The sequence below is a fragment of the Solanum dulcamara genome, chromosome 8 (assembly GCF_947179165.1).
Source record: "Solanum dulcamara chromosome 8, daSolDulc1.2, whole genome shotgun sequence".
Taxonomy (NCBI): Eukaryota; Viridiplantae; Streptophyta; class Magnoliopsida; order Solanales; family Solanaceae; genus Solanum; species Solanum dulcamara.
This window is the reverse complement of record NC_077244.1, coordinates 77,246,557-77,266,684: the sequence shown is the minus strand read 5'-3', so window position 1 is coordinate 77,266,684 and position 20,128 is coordinate 77,246,557. Positions and strand designations below refer to the sequence as shown.

At 31.4% G+C, this 20,128-nt stretch overlaps 1 protein-coding gene across 1 annotated transcript; it reads right to left on the bottom strand.

Moving 5' to 3' along the window:
- Window positions 1-5,638: 5,638 nt before the first annotated feature.
- On the bottom strand, window positions 5,639-8,855 carry LOC129901275 (protein PMR5). The gene is made up of 5 exons (XM_055976407.1): window positions 8,455-8,855; window positions 8,208-8,379; window positions 7,740-7,918; window positions 6,954-7,112; window positions 5,639-6,174 (listed from the first exon to the last, which is right to left on the bottom strand). The coding sequence occupies exons 1-5, from the start codon at window positions 8,778-8,780 to the stop codon at window positions 5,841-5,843; spliced, it is 1,170 nt and encodes a 389-aa protein (XP_055832382.1). The 5' UTR covers window positions 8,781-8,855; the 3' UTR covers window positions 5,639-5,840.
- Window positions 8,856-20,128: the final 11,273 nt, after the last annotated feature.

Sequence of the window (20,128 nt, the reverse complement as noted above, 5' to 3'; positions counted from 1 at the left end):
ATGACTTTATTCGTTAAGTAAGTAAAATCATTTCATGAAGATATTTTCCTTAAAAATATTTCCTCATAATTTAGAGTGTGAATAATCAATTAATTCCCTCTTAGTTGTCATTTGTTTTAAGTTAGATTGTCTTTCACGTACACGCAAAAATGTAAAATTAGTTTTGTCAAGTTTCCATGTAACGCGTTATCTTTTAGTACTAAAACATTATATTATTGGAATGTTATGGTTAATAATAGTAGTAGTATCTATTACTAATAGTTTTTATAAATCAAAACAGCATTGTTGTTAGAGAAGAAGTGGGGAAATGTGGACAGTCAAATTTAAGAAATTAAGGTCAAATACGCAAATACAATAACTACTTTTCTTCCAACCTTGCTTACAGAGGTTGGTTTTGACTAGGCCACTTTGCACTACGTATGTCATTTTCTAGGTATATTTATTGCAAATTATTACTCCCTCCATTTCAATATTAAATAAATTTTTGAGGGATTTTTTATTGTTCAAAAGAATTAAATTGTTCAAAGTTCAAGATACATGTTTGAAACTTTTTACGTATTTGCCCTTTCATTTATTGAATTTTTATATTTTCTAGGAGATAAATCACGCTACTTGCAAAGTTATATTTATGATTTTACAAAAGACAATAATAGAAAGTATGATTCAAATTATGTCCTTGAATATTTTTCTTAATATGTGTATTCTCTCACAAATTCACTTACTATGAAATTGAGGAAGTACCCTCTTATTCACATCAGCATCAAATTAACACCCATTGGATCAGAGCAGAATTAGATTATAGCTTACGAGTTCGATTGAATTCAATAATTTTAGTTTAAATTTTAAACTTAATAATAAAAATCTCAAATTCATAAAATTCAGTGGTCCCTTATAAGTAATACTGTAATACTCTTTCCATCCCAATTTATTTAGTTTATATAGCTTATGATACAATTTTTTCCATTTCATCATACCTACCCTTAGCCAACCCAACATGAATACATCTACCACAGAAGTAGCTATTAGGCCAAGAGGCAGCAATACGACCAAAAAAGTCACGAACTCATTAGAAAAGTCACAATCTTTCAAAAAAGTCATACTTTTTCTGAAAAGACACACTCCTTCGAAAACGTCATAACCCTTCGAAAAAGTCACACCCTTTCGAAAAAGTCACATCCTGTCACGACCCAAAATGGGCTATGAGTGGCACCCACACTTAACCTCCTAGGTGAGAGAACCAACGGTACAAATCCCAACTTATAAAATGTGACAATAACGCGGAAGCTCAATTTATGACAGTAAGAAATAATAAAACCATTAAAGTCTATTAGATACGTTTTCTCAAAACCTGAAAGTCATCATTTCAAGGACATCTAATTCTAAAATACTAAGTCTGAAAATATCAAACAACAGAATAAATAAATAACTAAATGTGTCTGAAAACTAAGGACATCATGCCATGCCCAAGAGAAGTCAACACGAGCTAGAAGAAATAGCTCACCTTGGAACTTGATGCACTGGACACTAGCTAGAGCTGAGGTCGAGTCGAAGTTGATGGAACACTCGTTGCACTATACAAAATAAAACAAAGAAAAATATAAGTAGAGGTCAGTACAGGACAATATGTACTAAGTAGGTATCATCGACCGGCTCAAAATAGAAATCAATATGCATAAAGTAATAGCGGGAAATTAGTCATAACACTTAACAGGTGAAAACAAACAAGATCAAGATCAAGATCAAGATCAAGTGACAACACAATGAACAATTTCATAACCAGTCCACAATATTAAGATCACACATGAGGACTCAGGCCTCCACATCACGCTCTTTTGGAAAATGAGTTATTGGAGATTGGGTAGCATTAAGTCATTTTAATTTGTTTTTCTTTAATATTACTGTTTCAGAACGTGACACCCAATCCAAATATATCGTGCCGAAATGTGACACTCGATCAAAATATATTGTGTCGAAACGTGACACCGATCCAAATATACTGTGTCGGCTCGTGACACTCAATCCAAATATAATTAATTTATCATTCTTTATTATTACATTCCACTTCATTAACAATATTTCACCAAGCTTTCTTTATTCAAGACACCATTTTTGATAGGGCAAGTTTAAGATTATGGATTTCACGGTCTCGAGATTTCAGATCAATCACAACAACATATCAACCATCCAAACCACAACAATTAAATGCATAGTGAACTTCACATATTACTCAATGACTATCAATCGCTATTAAGAGTCTATCTATGATATAGACTAAACCATAACCTACCTCAATCGAAGAACCGAAGTCAAGCAGGTTAATTCACCAGTGTCTTTCCTTTCTTCAATGCCTCACGTTTCCAATCTATGAAGTATACAATATTTGTAAGCAAACGAATCCATAGACACCAATATTATATATAGCCTAGACTCAACAACCCATCCAAATCTATAATCAAATTCCTAATTTTGATACCAACTAATATCTCAAGTCCATATTTCTAAATCTTAAAGGGTTAAGTTTCAATTTCTTCAAATAATATAATTCTATCGGCATTTACATAATACAATGCACCTATTATTTAATTACTTATATCAATATATCAAAATTTGAAATATAATGTAATAACTACCCGGAAAATCCGAAAATAACGAAGAACAATTTGGACAGTGACGCACTACGAATGAATTGCAAAACCATCCTATTTCTATATGTAACCCCAATGATCTGCCAATTATTATCCCATGATCACCCCTAATCATTGTCCAATGATTAGGATGACTACCCATCAAACCTTAACCCCCACCCCCAACCCCAATTTCAATACGTTGCAGCGAAACAGTAGAAAAAGAATTGTCCTTTTGACATTGAAAATTTGATTTTCTCTTTCTCAACTTCAATAAAATATATATATGTATACATATATATGGATATGATTTTTTCTTCTATCCATATGCACCATTACAAGGATTAAGAATTGGGTTTTCAGATGAGGACTTTTACCTGAAGAATTTCTGTTTTGCTTCGATGTCGTTCTCTCTTCGTTTTAGGGTAGTAGTAGTTTGTGGTATGACAAAATGAAATACTAACCCTTATAAACTTATTTTAATAAATAAAGTGGTACAGTGTATTAAATAAATTACCATTTTATTCCATTAATTAAATAAGTTATTTAAGTTTACCCCTCAACTAAATAACCGTAGTTATTAATTAGTCCAAATACTCATTAATAATTTGCGGACTGAGTTTTTTATGAAATAAAAAGCTCTAGTTGTCGAAACGACCTAATGGGTCGTTACACATCCCTTCAGAAAAGTCACACCTCATTGAAAAAGTCACAACTCTCTGAAAAAATCACATTCCTTCGGAAAAGTCACACCCCTTCGAAAAACTTACAACTCATTGCAAAAGTCACAACTCTTTGAAAATGTGACACCCTTCAAAAAACTCATAACCTTTCAATATGAAAAATATGCTATTCAAATTGCATCTTTTCTATTCGTATATTTTCAAAAAAAAAAAAATCATTTCCCCTTTGCACCTTTTAAAACCCAACAATGTATACTACAAAGAGTTGAGCAAATGCTAATCTTTTTTCGTTTATTTCTATGCAGATAAAAGAACTTCACCAATATAACTGTTTGAGAGCAAATAAATCACCAATTTCCAACAGACTAGCAAGCGATTTGGATTGTTCTATTGTTGATCAAAACTAACATTTTCATGGTATATGCAGCATATATATCCTATTTAGGAAGAATGAACAATTCAGTGATGGTGTAGGCTATAGTTGGATGGATAGATGAACTCCAAGGACATGCTGAACATCATAGAGAAATTAATCCATAACAATAGTAGTACTGTTTTATTTTCCTGTGCTTGGTTTATAAGCTGAACTGGAAAACATGTTTTTTCATCTCATAGGTGACTGATAAAGATAATTTTTCACATATTTCCCCTCATAACTTTCCTGATACAAAGGAAGCATACTACTACTGGCTAATCTTACGCAGCAGGCTCGAATCACGCCACACATGGAGATTTTTCCATGGATAGATCAGAGGGTCCTGCCGCCCGCCACGAACAAATAGGAGGCGTGGGCCACGGGTCGCACATAAGCGACTAAAAAAGAGAATGAATCGAGACGGACAGAAAAATTGATTTGGATTGAAACCATTCTTAGACGGAATTGACTGACTTCTAGTTGCATCAGATTTAGAAATTTGTTGCCAGTTCCGATAGAAGGAAAGGAGTATCAAGGCTGTGATCCGAGGGCGTAAAGCGAGAAGAAGTTTACTAAACTCTAATGGTTGATAAATAGTATGATTGTATTGTAGTATTAGAAGACAAGATAGTCGTTGAGTTGTTTACTTACCTAGTAATAGAGTTGCTAGGGGCTGAACTCGCCGCAGAGTTCAGGAGCGGACAGCCACTTGACTGTAAAGAAAGGAGCGAGCAAGACTGCCATACACCCTTTCAGTAGCTATCCACACAAGCATATGATGTTTAAGTGTGAATAGAGGCCAAGACACCAAAATCTCTCAATATATCACAATTACCCTCTATCGTCCGGTCCATGGCCCGGTCTTTATTTTGACAAGATGATTTTCAAGCGTTTTTCCCACAGGTACTTTCGTTTAGATATAGTGAAGTTAAAATCATAACTTTTGTAAAATCCTAGTGCTACTTCTAACCATGCTCCTCTGCTTTGTTGGTTCTGCAGAAATTTACAATGTAGTCCTAGGGGGCTTTGAGAGTTTTGTGTGGGGGGGAGGGGGGGGGAAATGGTGGGACACAAGTGATACGTTATCTCTTGTGTGAACCTCTTTATATTCCGATTGAATTGGTTATGATTATTTCTCTCGATATTGTATACTCTCATATTTATATAGTGAATTGCAAATCTCTTCTTGTGGATGTAGGTCGATTGACCGAACCATGTTAAATGTCGTCTCTTTTGATATATTTCTCATTTGTCTTTTTACTCATGCTTTTTCAAAATTTGTTTTGCTAGCTTCCGCATGACACCTGATTATTTTGGATCCTAAGAGTTTGAGCTTATTAGTGTTGTATTAGTAGCAACAAGAACCTCCATTTCTTATAAGGTATATAAGGATTAGACACGGATGACTTAAATATTATAGCAAAAAAGCAAAAAGGAACTAGAAGTTAATGAATAATAGAACAAAAAGAAAGATTTAAGTGGGACATTTACATGTCAAATCTGGGTAGGCGCATATATTTCATCACTTATTCCAGATCTAGGTGTGGAATTCCAGGGTGAAATGAATTCTACTTCAAAATTATTCGAAGGGGTAATAGAAATACACAAAAAATAAAGAGCGTAACTGAAAAACTGACCATAGAAATCCACGGATTTGAAGGTCGCCAATAACATATCCAACGTAATTCCACAAGTGGGATTTAACGAGAATATGATGTACACAGATCTTACTCTTACCTTTGTGGGCTAGAGAGATTGTTTTTGTCAGACCTCATGTCAAAAGAAGTGTAATCAAAACAAAATTGATTGAAAAATAATGACATCAAAATAACATGACAAACCAAGCAAATGAAGCAACATGTAGAAGTAAAAATTGAAGAATAAGTACTACGAATTTGAAGGTAGCCATTAGCCAATAATACCAAATAATATCTTTTCATTAGCAGCACAAATCTACAATGCCGATTCAGTTACTATATAAACTCATTTAACAATCATCTTAATTAATTAGCTGCACTAAAGTGAACATTTTGTGTCACCTAAAATGAATTTGCATCAATAGGCTAGCAAAAACTAAAATTACGACTACTACTACTAGCTAGCTAGTCCTATAATAAGTTAGTAGAAAAGGACAGTGTAAAATAGTTGGTTCCATGTATCAGGCAGGCCAGGCAGACACCAATGGCTACAATCAGGTTTGTTAGGGTTAATTCTTTGCTGAGAATTGATATCACCACTGTAGATGGATGGATGTGCATCTTTCCTCATAGTTGATAACAATGATATGTCCAGCAAAAAAGGTGGGTTGTCCATCTCCCTTATTACTTTTTGGATCACATTTGATTGATCCAAGTCCGGACCCGGGTACGTGCCCGTCATTGGGGTGGTTGTTACGGGGCTGGTCTCCCCGTAACAACTCCCTGTTGATGCACCCGCGCTCCATTCACTCGGGCTGTCATCCAAAAAAAATTGGCAATAAGTTTTAAATTATTTATACTAGTAAGTATATGTGAAGTTTCTCAATTATTTGCCACCGACAAACAAGAGTCTCGGAATAATTTTAATTAATAATACATGATGGAGTGTATTATTAACACTTCATAATGATAAATTAATATGTTCTAGTAAATTAATGCCCCTAGTACAAACATCGAGTTTTGAATAAAACATTTCCTCAACTAGTCTAACATTTCTCTAGTACAAAAATTTCTCTGGGAGAACACTTTTTCTGTTACGGACGTCTAAAATAGTTAACATAATTCGATAATAATACTCTATCTATTTTTTAAAAAACTATGACATTAGATGTGCTATAATATTAGTGTGATTAAAAAAAATTCTCACTAGATGGAAAATGTCAAATGTAATTTAATTATTATTTTTAAAATAAAAGGTATAAGGAGTATCATTTTCACAAATAAGAAAATGTCATCGAGATTTTGTATGGTTTCATACAAAAATATTACTGCAAAAACACAATAATTGAATGTTGTTAGGTCCAAGTTGGAATATAAAAGCATCTAATAAGTCGATGACAGCTGATAAGTCCAAAAAGCGACTGCTCCTACTGATAACCCTGACAAATCTACTGATCACCCAGAGTCTCACGGATAGGCAAATTTTATATTTTGATTGTTATAATAAAATATTATTATTTAGAATTTATATTATAGCGTAATATAAAAAATAGGAACTAGAGAAAAAAGAAGCAAGAGAAAGAGTTAAACATACTTGTAGTGCGTAGGGGAAATGCCCTGAAAGAAAAGTCTGGTTCTGCTTCTGTCAATATTGGCATCAACCCATCTTGCCCACGTTCTTAGCCCTTTCTCCATTGCCACTAGTGGATCCATGTCTTCATACATTGTCCCTCCTGCTTCTACGTTGTCCCATCTGTATACGGCAGAGTCAGAATTTTCAATAAGATTCAAAATTTGAAAAAATAGACACACGAATATCTATTATTTATAGATAAAAAAATATTTTAATCACGTAATTCGGATGAACCCCTAGCCACAGTGTGGCTCCGCCCCTATCTGCATAATACCAATTCTACCCTTACGTCAAATCTCAGGGGAGGAGTCATAATTTAAAATTTATATATATATATTAATGAATTTTTAATACAAATATAAGATCTAACCAAAAATTACTGAATCAATACTTAATACAATAGCTTTGCCCCTGATATTATTACATATAATTAGCTTCTAATCATGAGTGGAGATGAACCCCCTTCAGCAAATAAATACATTTTTTAATACATGATTACAATAATTTTTATGTATAGATATAGTATATTTTGAACAGGTGTCGGCTAATTTGTATGTTTACTTATTCATATTTTAAACTTGGAGAAATTCTAGCTTCACATTCTTATAGCATGACCAAAAAGTGCACTCTTTTGATTATATCAATTTGTAGAAGTGTTTTTACAATGTTGAATTGCTCACAGAAATCGAAGTCCAAAAGTGAAAAAAAAATCTATATGATGATGAAAGGCGAGAAAGGAAAATATACCCTTGAAGAGGGCCTTTATGAGTCCACCAATGGCCAGTATTAAAAGATAATACATCTACACCATCCCAAGCATTGGCATTTCCTCTTATGTCATCCAATTTTAACACTCTTATGCCTTGGACAGTGTCAATGTCCACTAGATATGGTGCTTTGTAATATGAAAGAGCCACTCCATAATCCTGCAACAATAACACATTGTCTAATTTTAGCACAAAATTACATAAAAATAAATAAATACTACAATGCAAAATTTCATCAACAACAATAACAATTAGGAGGCAGAACAAGGAATTGAAGCTACACTGTAGCTCCGCCATTTGAGATAAATATAGAATTTGAATCAAAATTATTGGATTCTACTTAACCCGCGATATGTGAGCTTGCTCACATTACGAGACATAAATCCGAGTAACATTGGTGAAAATATTAGTAAAATTGACATAAAAAAATCAAGAGCAAAGTGAATACCAGGAACTTGAAAGTCGAAATAGGGTAACGCCTCGACATTTGTGTTTGAGCTTTTGGTACATCAGCTGAAATCATACAAATCAACGACTCCCATTGATCACGTCCTAATGAATCGCCCACAAACATCACTGTTTTCCCTTTCATTTTCAACAAAAACTCAAGCCCATTGAACCTATTTAGTAAAAAAAAATCAAAAAACCATCTAAAATCGAAACTACACTGAAGAAAAAAATCAAGTTTCAAGTACCTGGGTAGCTCACAGTTCGCCGGTTTCCATCGATATTTAAGGTATTCAGTATCGGGTCGGCCGTAGAGTTGGCAGTTGAACTGTGGATCGACGGCAGGGCAAGAAGAAGATTGGTAAAATGGGTAAGTTTCATCGTAAACCCAAGTACCCATAAACAGAGAACATGAAGTTTGATTCCCTTGAAGAATTGGATTTCTGTGATTTGGGTTATTATAATTATTATTTTTATTGTTATGGTGGTGCCTTAATAGTATAACTGATGAAGCTACATAAAACTGTAACAAAAGAAGGAGGCATAATGTAGAAGGAGAAGAGAGAAGCTCCATTGGGAGAAATTAAAAAGGGTCAAGGAAGAGAAGAAAAAGGCTACTAATAAAGTGAAAAAGATAGAGAGAGAAGAAGAAGCGAAGGAAAAAATAAAGGGGTGAGAAAGAGAGAGAGAAAAAGAATGTCGCTTTGTGAATGTACTGTTTTGAAAAACGAGGCATGGGTGCCTATGGGTGATGGGAAAATGGGAGATATTTTGTTGCAGTGTACATGTGGGCTCACTTGATTGCGTGACACAACGATTCAAGGTTTGAATATTATAAATAAAAAAGAATTTAAAATATTTTTTAATTATTAAAAATAATATAAAAATAACTCTTATTTATTTATTGAATCTAAAATATCGTGACATTCATTTTTATATTCAAATATAACTTTTTCTTTAACGGAAAAAGGCATGAGAGTATTTTAGTACCATTTTCAATAGTTTAAGGGTATTTTAGGCCATTTTCCATAATTAAAATTTTATTAAATAAATTTTGATTTATAATTAATTTTAAATAATTAAATTGTAATCAATAAATGGCCGCCGCGAACTTCAAAAAATTATTCAAATTCTTGAATTAAAATTATATTAAAGAAATTTTGATTTATAATTAATTAACCAAATCACGGGGTCCTCAGTAGGCATTGGGTACCCCGTGATTTAAATTTTAAATTTTATTTTTAAAATTTAATATAACCTTATAGACACTTTATTTGGTGTAATTGGGTGCCCACGTGTAATTACAAGGTTATATTAAATTTTAAAAATAAAAGTTAATTTTCTAAATTTAAAATTTATATTAGACAAATAAGGATCTTTATAAATGATAATTAAATTAAATATTAATTAATAAACATATGTTCTTAACTAATATTATAAAAAAATAATTTATTTATATTTTTAAATTAGTTTATTTTAAATAATTTAATCAAATAAACTAAAAGTATAAGATTTTTATGAAAAAAATGACATGTACGCTTGAAAAAAATGTTAATATTATAAATATAATGTCAAAAAACATTTGATAAAAAAATAATCTATCAAGTTTAACGAAAAAATAAATGTTTTGCTATGAGAAATATCAAGTCAATAGTACTAAAACAAACGAAATTGAAAATATGACATAGATCCTAAATTCAAAACAAAAAATTTAATATAATGCTCTTATATAGAATTTTAACAAACGTACATAAATATAATTTTAAAAATTAGAATACTAACAGAATTATTTTTAAAAATAAATAGAATAATAAATAAATAAATAAATAATATGAAAAATTGCATGGAATGAAAAAGTAAAGGTTGAGAATGGGAATAAAATGAAATATAAATAAAAAAATAAAAAATATATATTTAGAAAATATTAGAATAATAAAAACATATTTTTAAAAAATAGTAGAAATAAAAAATAAATTAAAAATTAAAAATAAAAATAAAAATAAAATAAAATTTTAAAAAAGCTTCATGTAATTACACCAATTCCTTATCCTCCCTTGAGAATTGAAAAGTGTAATTACTCCCCTTTAATTACACTAAATTCCTCTCTTACCAAGTAATTATTTTCTACCAAATATGCCAAAGAGTGTAATTACACCCAATTACACCAAATTTCAATTGAATTGTGGCTTTCCAAACATGTTCTTAATGTTTGTATTAGTGTTTTTTTAACCTATCAGAAAAAGAATATTATTTTAATTAATATAAAATATTTTCATGTAAATTTTTCCTTAGATCATTTTTTTTTTAAAAAAAGAATAATTTAATTTTTGTATATTCTAGATAATTGAGATGGAAAGAGTAATAATTATTTATAGACATTGAACAAAATTATTTGTGTTAGTAGTAGTGGTTGTCCACATTATGGGACCCACTTTAGAAAAAAATTACGCCCTCTCCCTCATCCGTTCTTGTCATTCAGGCTATAAATAGCCATACACGGAGAAGAAAAAAAATAAGCAACCATCTCTCATCTTCTGTTCTCCTTTATTTTCTTTTACTCTCTCATTATTTTGTTACGTTAGTTTATTTTATAACATGTTATCAGCACGAGCCTCTATCTCTTTGAGCTATATTCTTTAGAAGGTAACAAAAGGGGTAAGAATTTTATTTTCTTAAAATGTCTAGTATCTCAAAACTTGAATTTGTTGCTCTTGATATTTCTCAAAAAGGTTATTCATCATGGGCACTAGATGCCGAAATACATCTAGAATCGATAGGTCTGGCAGACACCATCAAAGATGACAATACAACATTTAGTCAAGACCGTGCCAAAGCCATGATATTTCTCCGTCACCATCTTGACGAGGGTTAAAATTAAAATATCTCACAATCAAAGACCCTCTTAAACTGTTGAAAAATTTAAAATAAAGATATGATTACCTGGAGTTGGTCATGCTTCCACAAGCACGTTATGATTGTCTAAATCTGAGATTAATTGACTTCAAAAATATAACTGAATATAATTCTGTCTTGTTTAGAATTATAACTCAGTTAAATTTATGAGAAGAAGAAATCACTGAGCAAGATAAACTTGAAAAACCATACTCCACATTTCCACCCGCGAATATGCTCCTGCAGCAGCAATATCGCGAAAAGGATTTTAAGAAATATTATGAATTACTTTCTCACATTCTGATTGTTGAACGTCACAATAAACTATTAATGAAAAATCATTATAGTCAGCCCGTTAGTTCTTTGTCACTCCCTGAAGTGAATCAGGCAAATTATAACCAACGAGAAAGAGGTTATGGCCTTAGTCGTGGTCATGATCGAAGAAGAAATTATAATCATGATGCTCGATTGGCACCGAGAAATGATCAGCAGTACAAAAAGAAGAGTGAAAAGTCAGAAGCTTTATCAAAGAAAAATTCAGAAAGTATATGTCATAGATGTGGAGGTATGGGGCACTGATCGCGGACTTGCCGGTCATCAAAACGTCTGGTTCAGCTATATCAGGCATCTTTGAAAAAGGCAGAAAATAAATTTTATCTCTGACGATAATATTGAGCCTATGCATCTGGATATAGTTGTTTTCTTTAATTTTCTAGAAGACAATATGAATATTGATAAGCCTAATAATATTTAAATAATTTTCTCTTTATTTGTCTATACTAAATGATATGTTTGTATTTTTCTAATCCATGTAAATAAATAAAATTTGTGTAATGGATTATGTTTTAATTATAATATTTATTTTATTTCTTTTGAAGAAAAAAATATGGATATGCCTCAAATTTTATTTGTATTAATGATCAATCACGGGGATATTTGTGTAATTGATAGTGGAATAACTCATGCCATTTTTAAAGATGAGAAATATTTTTCCAATTTGCTTAGAAGAAAATTAAATGCTACTACAATTTCTGGTAATTAAAAAATGATTGAAGGCCTCGAAAGAGCTACTATATTTCTGTCTAATGGGACAAAAATTATTATAGAAGATGCACTATTCTCTTCTAAATCCACAAGAAACTTGTTAAGTTTTAAAGATATTCGCAGAAATAGTTATTATGTTGAGACATTATATAAAATGAATACTAAATACCTTGGTATAATCAAAAGTTTTCAGGCCAGAAATATATTTGGAAAAAATTATCAATTTTGTCGTCTGGCCTATATTAAGCAAAAACTAGTGCAATTAAAGCACATATGATCGTAAACCAAAAGTTTATCTATCTAAATACATTTATACTATGTCATGATCGAATAGATCATCCTGGATCAATAATGATAAGACGAATTCTTGAAAATTCAACTGGACATCCGTTAAAGATCAGAAGATTCTTACGAATGATGAATTTTTCATATGCTGCTTGTTATCAAGGCAAATTAATTGCTAGACCATCGACCTTAAAGGTTGGTATCGAATCTCCTGGCTTTTTAGAGCGTATACATGGACATATATGTGTTCTCATTCATTCACCTAGTGGATTGTTTAGATATTTTATGGTCCTAATAGATGCATAATCTAGATGGTCTCATGTGTGCCTTTTATCATCTCGCAATCGGCGTTTGCAAAGTTGTTGGCACAAATAATAAGATTAAGGGCGCAATTCGCAGATTATCCAATTAAGGCCATTCGCCTTGATAATGCTGGAGAATTTACATCTCAAGCTTTTGATAATTATTGCTTATCAATTGAGATAAAAATTGAACATCCTCTTGCTCATTTTCAGGCTCAAAATGGCCTTGTAGAGTCATTTATTAATCGCTTACAATTGATAGCAAGACCTCTACTAATGAAAACAAAATTGTCAATTACTGTTTGGGGTCATGTTATCTTACATGCAGCAGCACATGTGCGTCTCAGACCGACACATTATAATAAATATTTTCCGTCACAATTAGTATTTGGTCATAAGCCAAATATAGTCCATCTACGTATTTTTGGTTGTGCGGTATACGTGCCTATAGCACCACCACAACGTACAAAGATGGGCCCTCAACAAAGGTTGGGCATATATGTTGAGTTTGACTCACCCTCCATAATTCGATACCTTGAACCGTTGACTGGAGACTTATTCACTACTCGATTTGCAGATTGTCGGTTTGATGAAATAACTTTTCTGCCATTAGGGGAAGAGAAAAAGAAACCCGAAAAAAGAAACTGCATGAAAAGTTTTATTACTATCTCATTTTGATCCACGTACCCGCACATTTGAGCAGACGGTCCAAAAGACCATTCACTTAAAGAAAATAGCAAATCAAATACCAGACGTATTTACTGATTTGAAATGGATAACTAAGTCACATATCTCTGCAATGAATGTGCCTATCCAAATTAATGTCCCAAAAGGATCATCTACTAGTATCATAGCTTATGAATTCCAAACACGTCTGAAGCGTGGTAGACCATTGGGTTCAAAGGATAAGAATCCTAGAAAGAGAAGCATGAGGAATAATAAAGATGATACTACAAAAGAACCTCCTAAAGAAGGTCAAGATTTGAGCAATCCTGATATTCCTGAAGAAATCAATGAACTCAAGACTCAAGTAAATGAAGAACTTTCAATAAGTTCTACCGGTGATGAGATAAATTTAGATCGATCGAAAATCAGGATTGATAATGTTTTTGCATATAATGTTGCACTTAACCTCATGAGAGATAGTGAAAGTCTTGATCCTAAATCCGTCGAAGAATGTTGACATAGATATGATTGGCCAGTTAGCAAAAGGCAATTCAATCAGAATTAGACTTACTTGTTAAACGTGAGGTTTTTGGACCTGTAGTCCAAACCCCTGAAGGCGTAAAAGCAGTTGGCTATAAATGGATTTTTGTGCGAAAATGAAGTTGTAAGATACAAGACACGCCTTGTTGCTCAAGAATTCTCTCAAAGACCCGGGGTCAACTATGAAGAAACATGTTTACCTGTTATGGATGAAATAATTTTTTGATATATCACCAGTTTTGCTGTACATAAAAATTTTGAAATATATCTATTGGATGTAGTTACAACTTACATTTATGGTTCATTTGATAATGAAATTTACATGAAAATCTAAAACGATTAAAATTGCCTGAAGCATGTACTAAGTTTCGGGAGATGTACTCAATGAAACCGCAAAGATCATTATATGGTCTGAAATAATTAGGGCATATGTAGTATAATCACCTTAGTGAGTACTTGATAAATGAAGATTATATAAATGATGTCATTTGTTCATGTGTTTTTATTAAGAAAACGAAATAAGAGTTTGTTATACTCGCCGTTTATATTGATGACATAAATCTCATTGGAACCCTGAAGAGGTTCAAAAGGCGATTGAGTATCTAAAAAAAGAATTTGAGATGAAAGATCTTGGAAAGACAAAACTTTGTCTGGGTCTGCAAATTGAGCATTTAGCATATGGGGTCTTTGTCCACCAATTTGCCTACATTGAGAAAATCGTAAAATAATTTTACATGGACAAAGCACATCCATTAAGTACTCAAATGGTTGTTCGGTCATTTGAAGTGGAAAAAGATCCATTTCGACCTCTAGAAAAGGATGAAGAACTTCTTGGTTCTGAAGTACCATATATCAGTGCTATTGGTGCACTTATGTATCTTGCTAACGCAACCAGACCTGATATAGTATTTTCTGTTAATTTGCTATCAAGGTATAACTCATTCCCTAACGCGAAGGCATTGAAATTGTATCAAGCATATTTTGCGATATCTAAATGATACTATTGATATAAGTTTGTTTTATACTAACAAAGGTTGTGCAAACCTTAATGGTTATGCCGATGCAGGTTATTTATCCAACCCACATAATGCTCGATCTCAGACAGGCTATGTATTTACACACGGAGGAATTATTGTATCATGATTATCTACAAAGCAGTCTATTGTTGCTACTATTTCAAATCATGTTGAAATAATAGCAATGCATGAAGCAAGTAGAGAATGTGTATGGTTGAGATCGTTGATACAGTTCATCAAAGAAAGATGTGGCCTAGAAAATGATGTCAAAGTACTCACAGTTATATTCGAAGAAAATGTTGCGTATATAGCTCAATTGAAAGATGGCTTCATAAAAGGAGACAGAACGAAACATATTTCACCAAAATTATTCTTCACACATGATATTCAGAAGAATGGTGATATTGATGTACAACAAGTTCGTATCTTGCAGATTTATTCATAAAGACATTATCAACATCAATTTTTGAGAAGCTAAGATATAAGATTGGAATGCGTTGTCTCCAAAATATCAAATGAAGTTTTCATCAGGGGAGTAAAATACGCGCTGCACTCTTTTCCCTTAACCACTGTTTTGTTCCATTGGGTTTTTATGGTAAGGTTTTTAACGAGGCAACACTCAAGGCGTATTACCAAATGTGTGTACTCTTTTTTCTTCACTAGGCTTTTTCCAACTGTGTTTTTAAGGTTTTAATGAGGCACAACATCTATGGATGTTCAGGATAACTATGTATATTTGTTCTTTCACTATAATTTTTTTTTGCGCGTGGATATCCAAGGGGGACTGTTAGTAGTAGTGGCTGTCCACATTATGGGACCCACTTTAGAAAAATATTACTCCCTCTCCCTTATCTCTTCTTGTCATCCAGGCTATAAATAGCCATACACGGAGAAGAAAAAAATAGGCAATTATCTTTAATCTTCTGTTCTCCTTTATTTATTTTTTACTCTCTCCTTATTTTGATACGTTAGTTTATTTTATAACAATTTGCAGCATATGGACCAAATTAAATTTGTCTCTACGAGGTGTGTGGACCATGCGAAGAAAATAATTAATTAGGAACGAATTATCTAAGTACGAATTCATATAAATCATATTAACTGACTGCAACTAGAAAGGTATGTATCATATTAGGATGATTTTTTTAATCGTTAATAGTCCATATTGTTAATCTAGTCCAACTTTTCTTTGCAATTACAAGCCCATATTCAAAATTGTAAGTCATCATTAATATTTTGTGGTAGGTGTACATGAACTTAATAAATGAATTTAAGAAGAAGAAAAAACGTTAAACTAAGAGTGTGTTTCGCATATTTTTTTTATGAAAATAAGAAAATAAATTTTATAAGTGACATTCTATCATCGTGGTTTTCTCTTCACCATCAACACCCAATCCCACCTCCAGATCCAACACCCTCGCCTCTCCGCGCTCCCACTACTCCCTTCTCTTGACTCCAGCGTAATCTTACTGGCAACTTTCAATTCCACGATATTTATCTAAATTATATAAAAGGTTCATGGATAATATTTCTTACATACTTAACAAATATATAAAAAATAGATGAATAAATCACTTATTTTTCATGCTTAAATATATGAGAGGAAAAGAAAAGGGTGGGGGAAGGGTAATTAATGTGAGGCTATCTTGTCTGCAAGTTGGACATATATTTCAAACTTAGTTATAAGTAAAAGAATTTACATTTCTTGCTACAATAAATCAAATTTCCTATATATTCCAATAAAGAAAAGAGGAAAGAAAATAAAAGATCAAAAAGGAAACTTGTGAATGGTTAAATGTTCTTTGCTTTACTTCTGGAACAAACACAGAACATCATGCCTATTTTGACATTGTATATCTCCATGTCCAATCTTTCAACTTATTTGAGTTAAAAGGTAACATTAAGTATCTTAGGGCATCGCTAATACAAACAGCAAATTTGATGTCAGCACTATTTCAGTGTAAATCAATTCCAATAGTATATATTTTTCTCTATCTTTATTAATATATTATTATTTCTTATTTCATTTATATTTTCTTATTTCATAAAACAAATTCTTTCTGAAATATTCACCATACATAATTAATATTATTTTCTTTTATAGTGATTTAATATAAAATTATTTTATACCATATTTTTTTAAATAATATAAATTTCAGCAGTCACAGCAATTTTCGACCCCCATACAATTTATATTTTAATAGTATTAGTGGATCTGGAAAGAATTGTCCAGATTATTAAGCTACTGTTGTAATTTTTTAAAATTATTATGTTTTATTGTACTTTTTAAAATTACTATATGTTTTATATTTCAATTTTGATGTGTATCAATTACTACTTTGTTGTTTATTATTTTCGGTTATTTTTAAGTACATTGTATTATTTGTTTAATAATTTATATGTTTGCACTTTAAATTTTTGTGAAGATTAATTGTAGTTATATCCAATTATAATTTATAGTAAAATTAGCATAAATTTAATTTTTTTAAAAATTCATATATAGGAAAATTAATTTATAAAAAAACTAACTTTTATATATATAATTAAAACATACAATTTATATAATGTTTAATTAAAAGTTTTGTATAATGAAATAATATTAAAATATTCAATAAAGCGAATTGGAGTGATGAATAGTGTTACACCAAATTTGGTGCAATACTATTCACACACCAAAATGGTGTATAATTTGGTGTTGGATTGGAGATGATCTTAGTATTTAAATCAAGACATACCTAAATTTATCGTTATGAGTTGTGGTGAAATAATTGTGATCCTTCCACCTTTAACTAGACGTTTCAAACATGGTCGTCTCAACAAGTTCGTGTGCCTAAAGCCAAACTTTATAGGGAAATCTTTTTCTTTTAGTTGTCATATGTAAATTGAATAACTATAATATACGAAATGTAATCCTACAAATGAAGTCTCGAAAATGTAGGATTTACATAGACCTTATGAAATAAGATTATTAACAATGAAAATAATCAATGAAGTAATATAATATAAAGTTAGAATAATAAAATCTGACTCAAAATTTTAAAAATTTATATAATGATACTAGTATGAATTTATTGCAGTGCTTAAAATTTAAAGAATACATCAAAAATAAATTTGATCTTTTTAATAAACACAAAATAATAAATTTTGCATAATGCAAAAGGTTTGACTGTTTGGTAGACGTTAGAATATTCAGTAATGAGATAATAAAAATTAATTCGGAATAAAAAAGGTAACTGTAAGAATTGTAACGCGAGTTCATAATAATCACTAAAATATAAATAAGTTAACAAAATAGGTAGTCACATAAAAAAATGCTACAATTAATTAAATATTATTCAATTTCTCAATTATTACAATGATCTCTATATTAAATAAAGTAAACAAATACTATATATATATTCTTTAGAAAAATTAGGGGCCTTGAAAAATTTGAGGCTCCAAGTGGTTGCTTTAGTGGTCGAGACAGCCCTGGTTTAAAATCGAGTTATGGGAGAATGAAAATTATTTTGTAGGGAGACACTGGGTGAAAAAGAAAAAGAAAGACCCTATTTATCTATCTTTTGTAGTATTAACTATTAAAAAAGCTAAATAATTTGATATGGACCAAATCTGAGTTTTATGCTTGCATTTTTAAGTCGAAAATATAGCTGTCTTATGATAAAGCACTATACATAGTTATCATGTTGGGATGTTAATCAAAAGAAAGAGAACCAAAAGAAGTATAGTTAGAGGATTCATCATGCTACCCACTTTTTTAGAATTAATGAATATAAATCATATTTTATTAGACGTCAAATATTTCTTTCAAAATTTATGATCAGTGCATTGTGAGACATGACTTGTCAAAAAAATTTGAAAATTTATGGACAAACACTATCTATGTAAATTGTTTGCGCTAAGTAAATGTTTACACATAAAAATTAAAATAATTTTCAAAAGTTAAAATTTATGTTTGAACATGCATTTAACTTAAAAAAGAAAAAGAAAAAGAAAAAAAGGAAGGAGTCAAAGTAGAAAAGGATTCACTTGTTAACCAGTTTTTAAAACTTGAAACTCATCTTGAGAAAAGGATTCACTTGTCGACCAGCTTTTAAAACTTGAAACTCATCGTTAAATTTTCCAGCTATTTTGATTTTATTCTACAAAGAAATTAATAAAATCTTTTATGTGCAAAAAGAGAGCCCTATTTCCAATTCAATCAATTAAAGTTGCAAAAATATAATTGGAGGATTCATCATATTAGCTGGAAAATTTGATTTTGCACGTTTTCCAAAAATAAATTTATTCGTTAGGTACTACTACTGTATATTTTACTTAAATCAAGATGGTATTAACTTCTTCTTGAATAGAGTAAATAGTCAAAAAGCTCGAGTTTTGCAAACTCAATACAAACGTTTATTGGTCTTTTGCCCTACTTGACAGAGACGTTTGGCGTTCCTGTTATTGTCTAGTTAACCAGAAAGAGGCTAATGTTGCCTGTGGATAAGTAGGCTTGAATATACGGTTTAGGCAGATCTCTCATCTCGTCCTTGGTATTATGTTCTAAAATGTGCATACGCATTCGCATAGATTATGAAGTTGAAACTTTGGAAATTTGAGTTTTTGAAGTTGAAATGAAGCAAATTGCTATCCAGGATTCAGAGTCAGACGAGGAAGACGTTCATTTCAAGATCTCAGTTTATTTGATCGAATTGAACGATACGAAAGCAAATTGCTTCCTATTATGAATTGAACAACGGGATGGGAGAATCCAGAGTCAGGATCTAGAATGAGGAAGAATGGGAAGGTGTTCATTTCAATATCCATAAACGGTGACAATTGCTCAGATTTTTTGATCGGATTGATAGATACTAAACTCCCCTGCAAATTATGCATCTCAAAAAGGAAGAACTGGATGGAAGAATCCAGAGTCAGGATTTAAAAATGAGGTAGAACAGAGCATGCAAATTGCTTCTCCTGGTCCTCTAATATAATTGACAAGGTTAGTGAACCATTACGATAAACTTTCAATACTAGAACTTCTATTCTAGATTCAAAAAGTCACTCCCGCTATGCACAGGGGTCCGATGAAGGACACAGCTTACCCTGCATTTCTGAGTTACAACTTGCTTCTCATCAATAGTTTTGCTTTTAGTATTAGCAGTCAAGAAATGAACCCTGTTCCAGGCAAAACAACA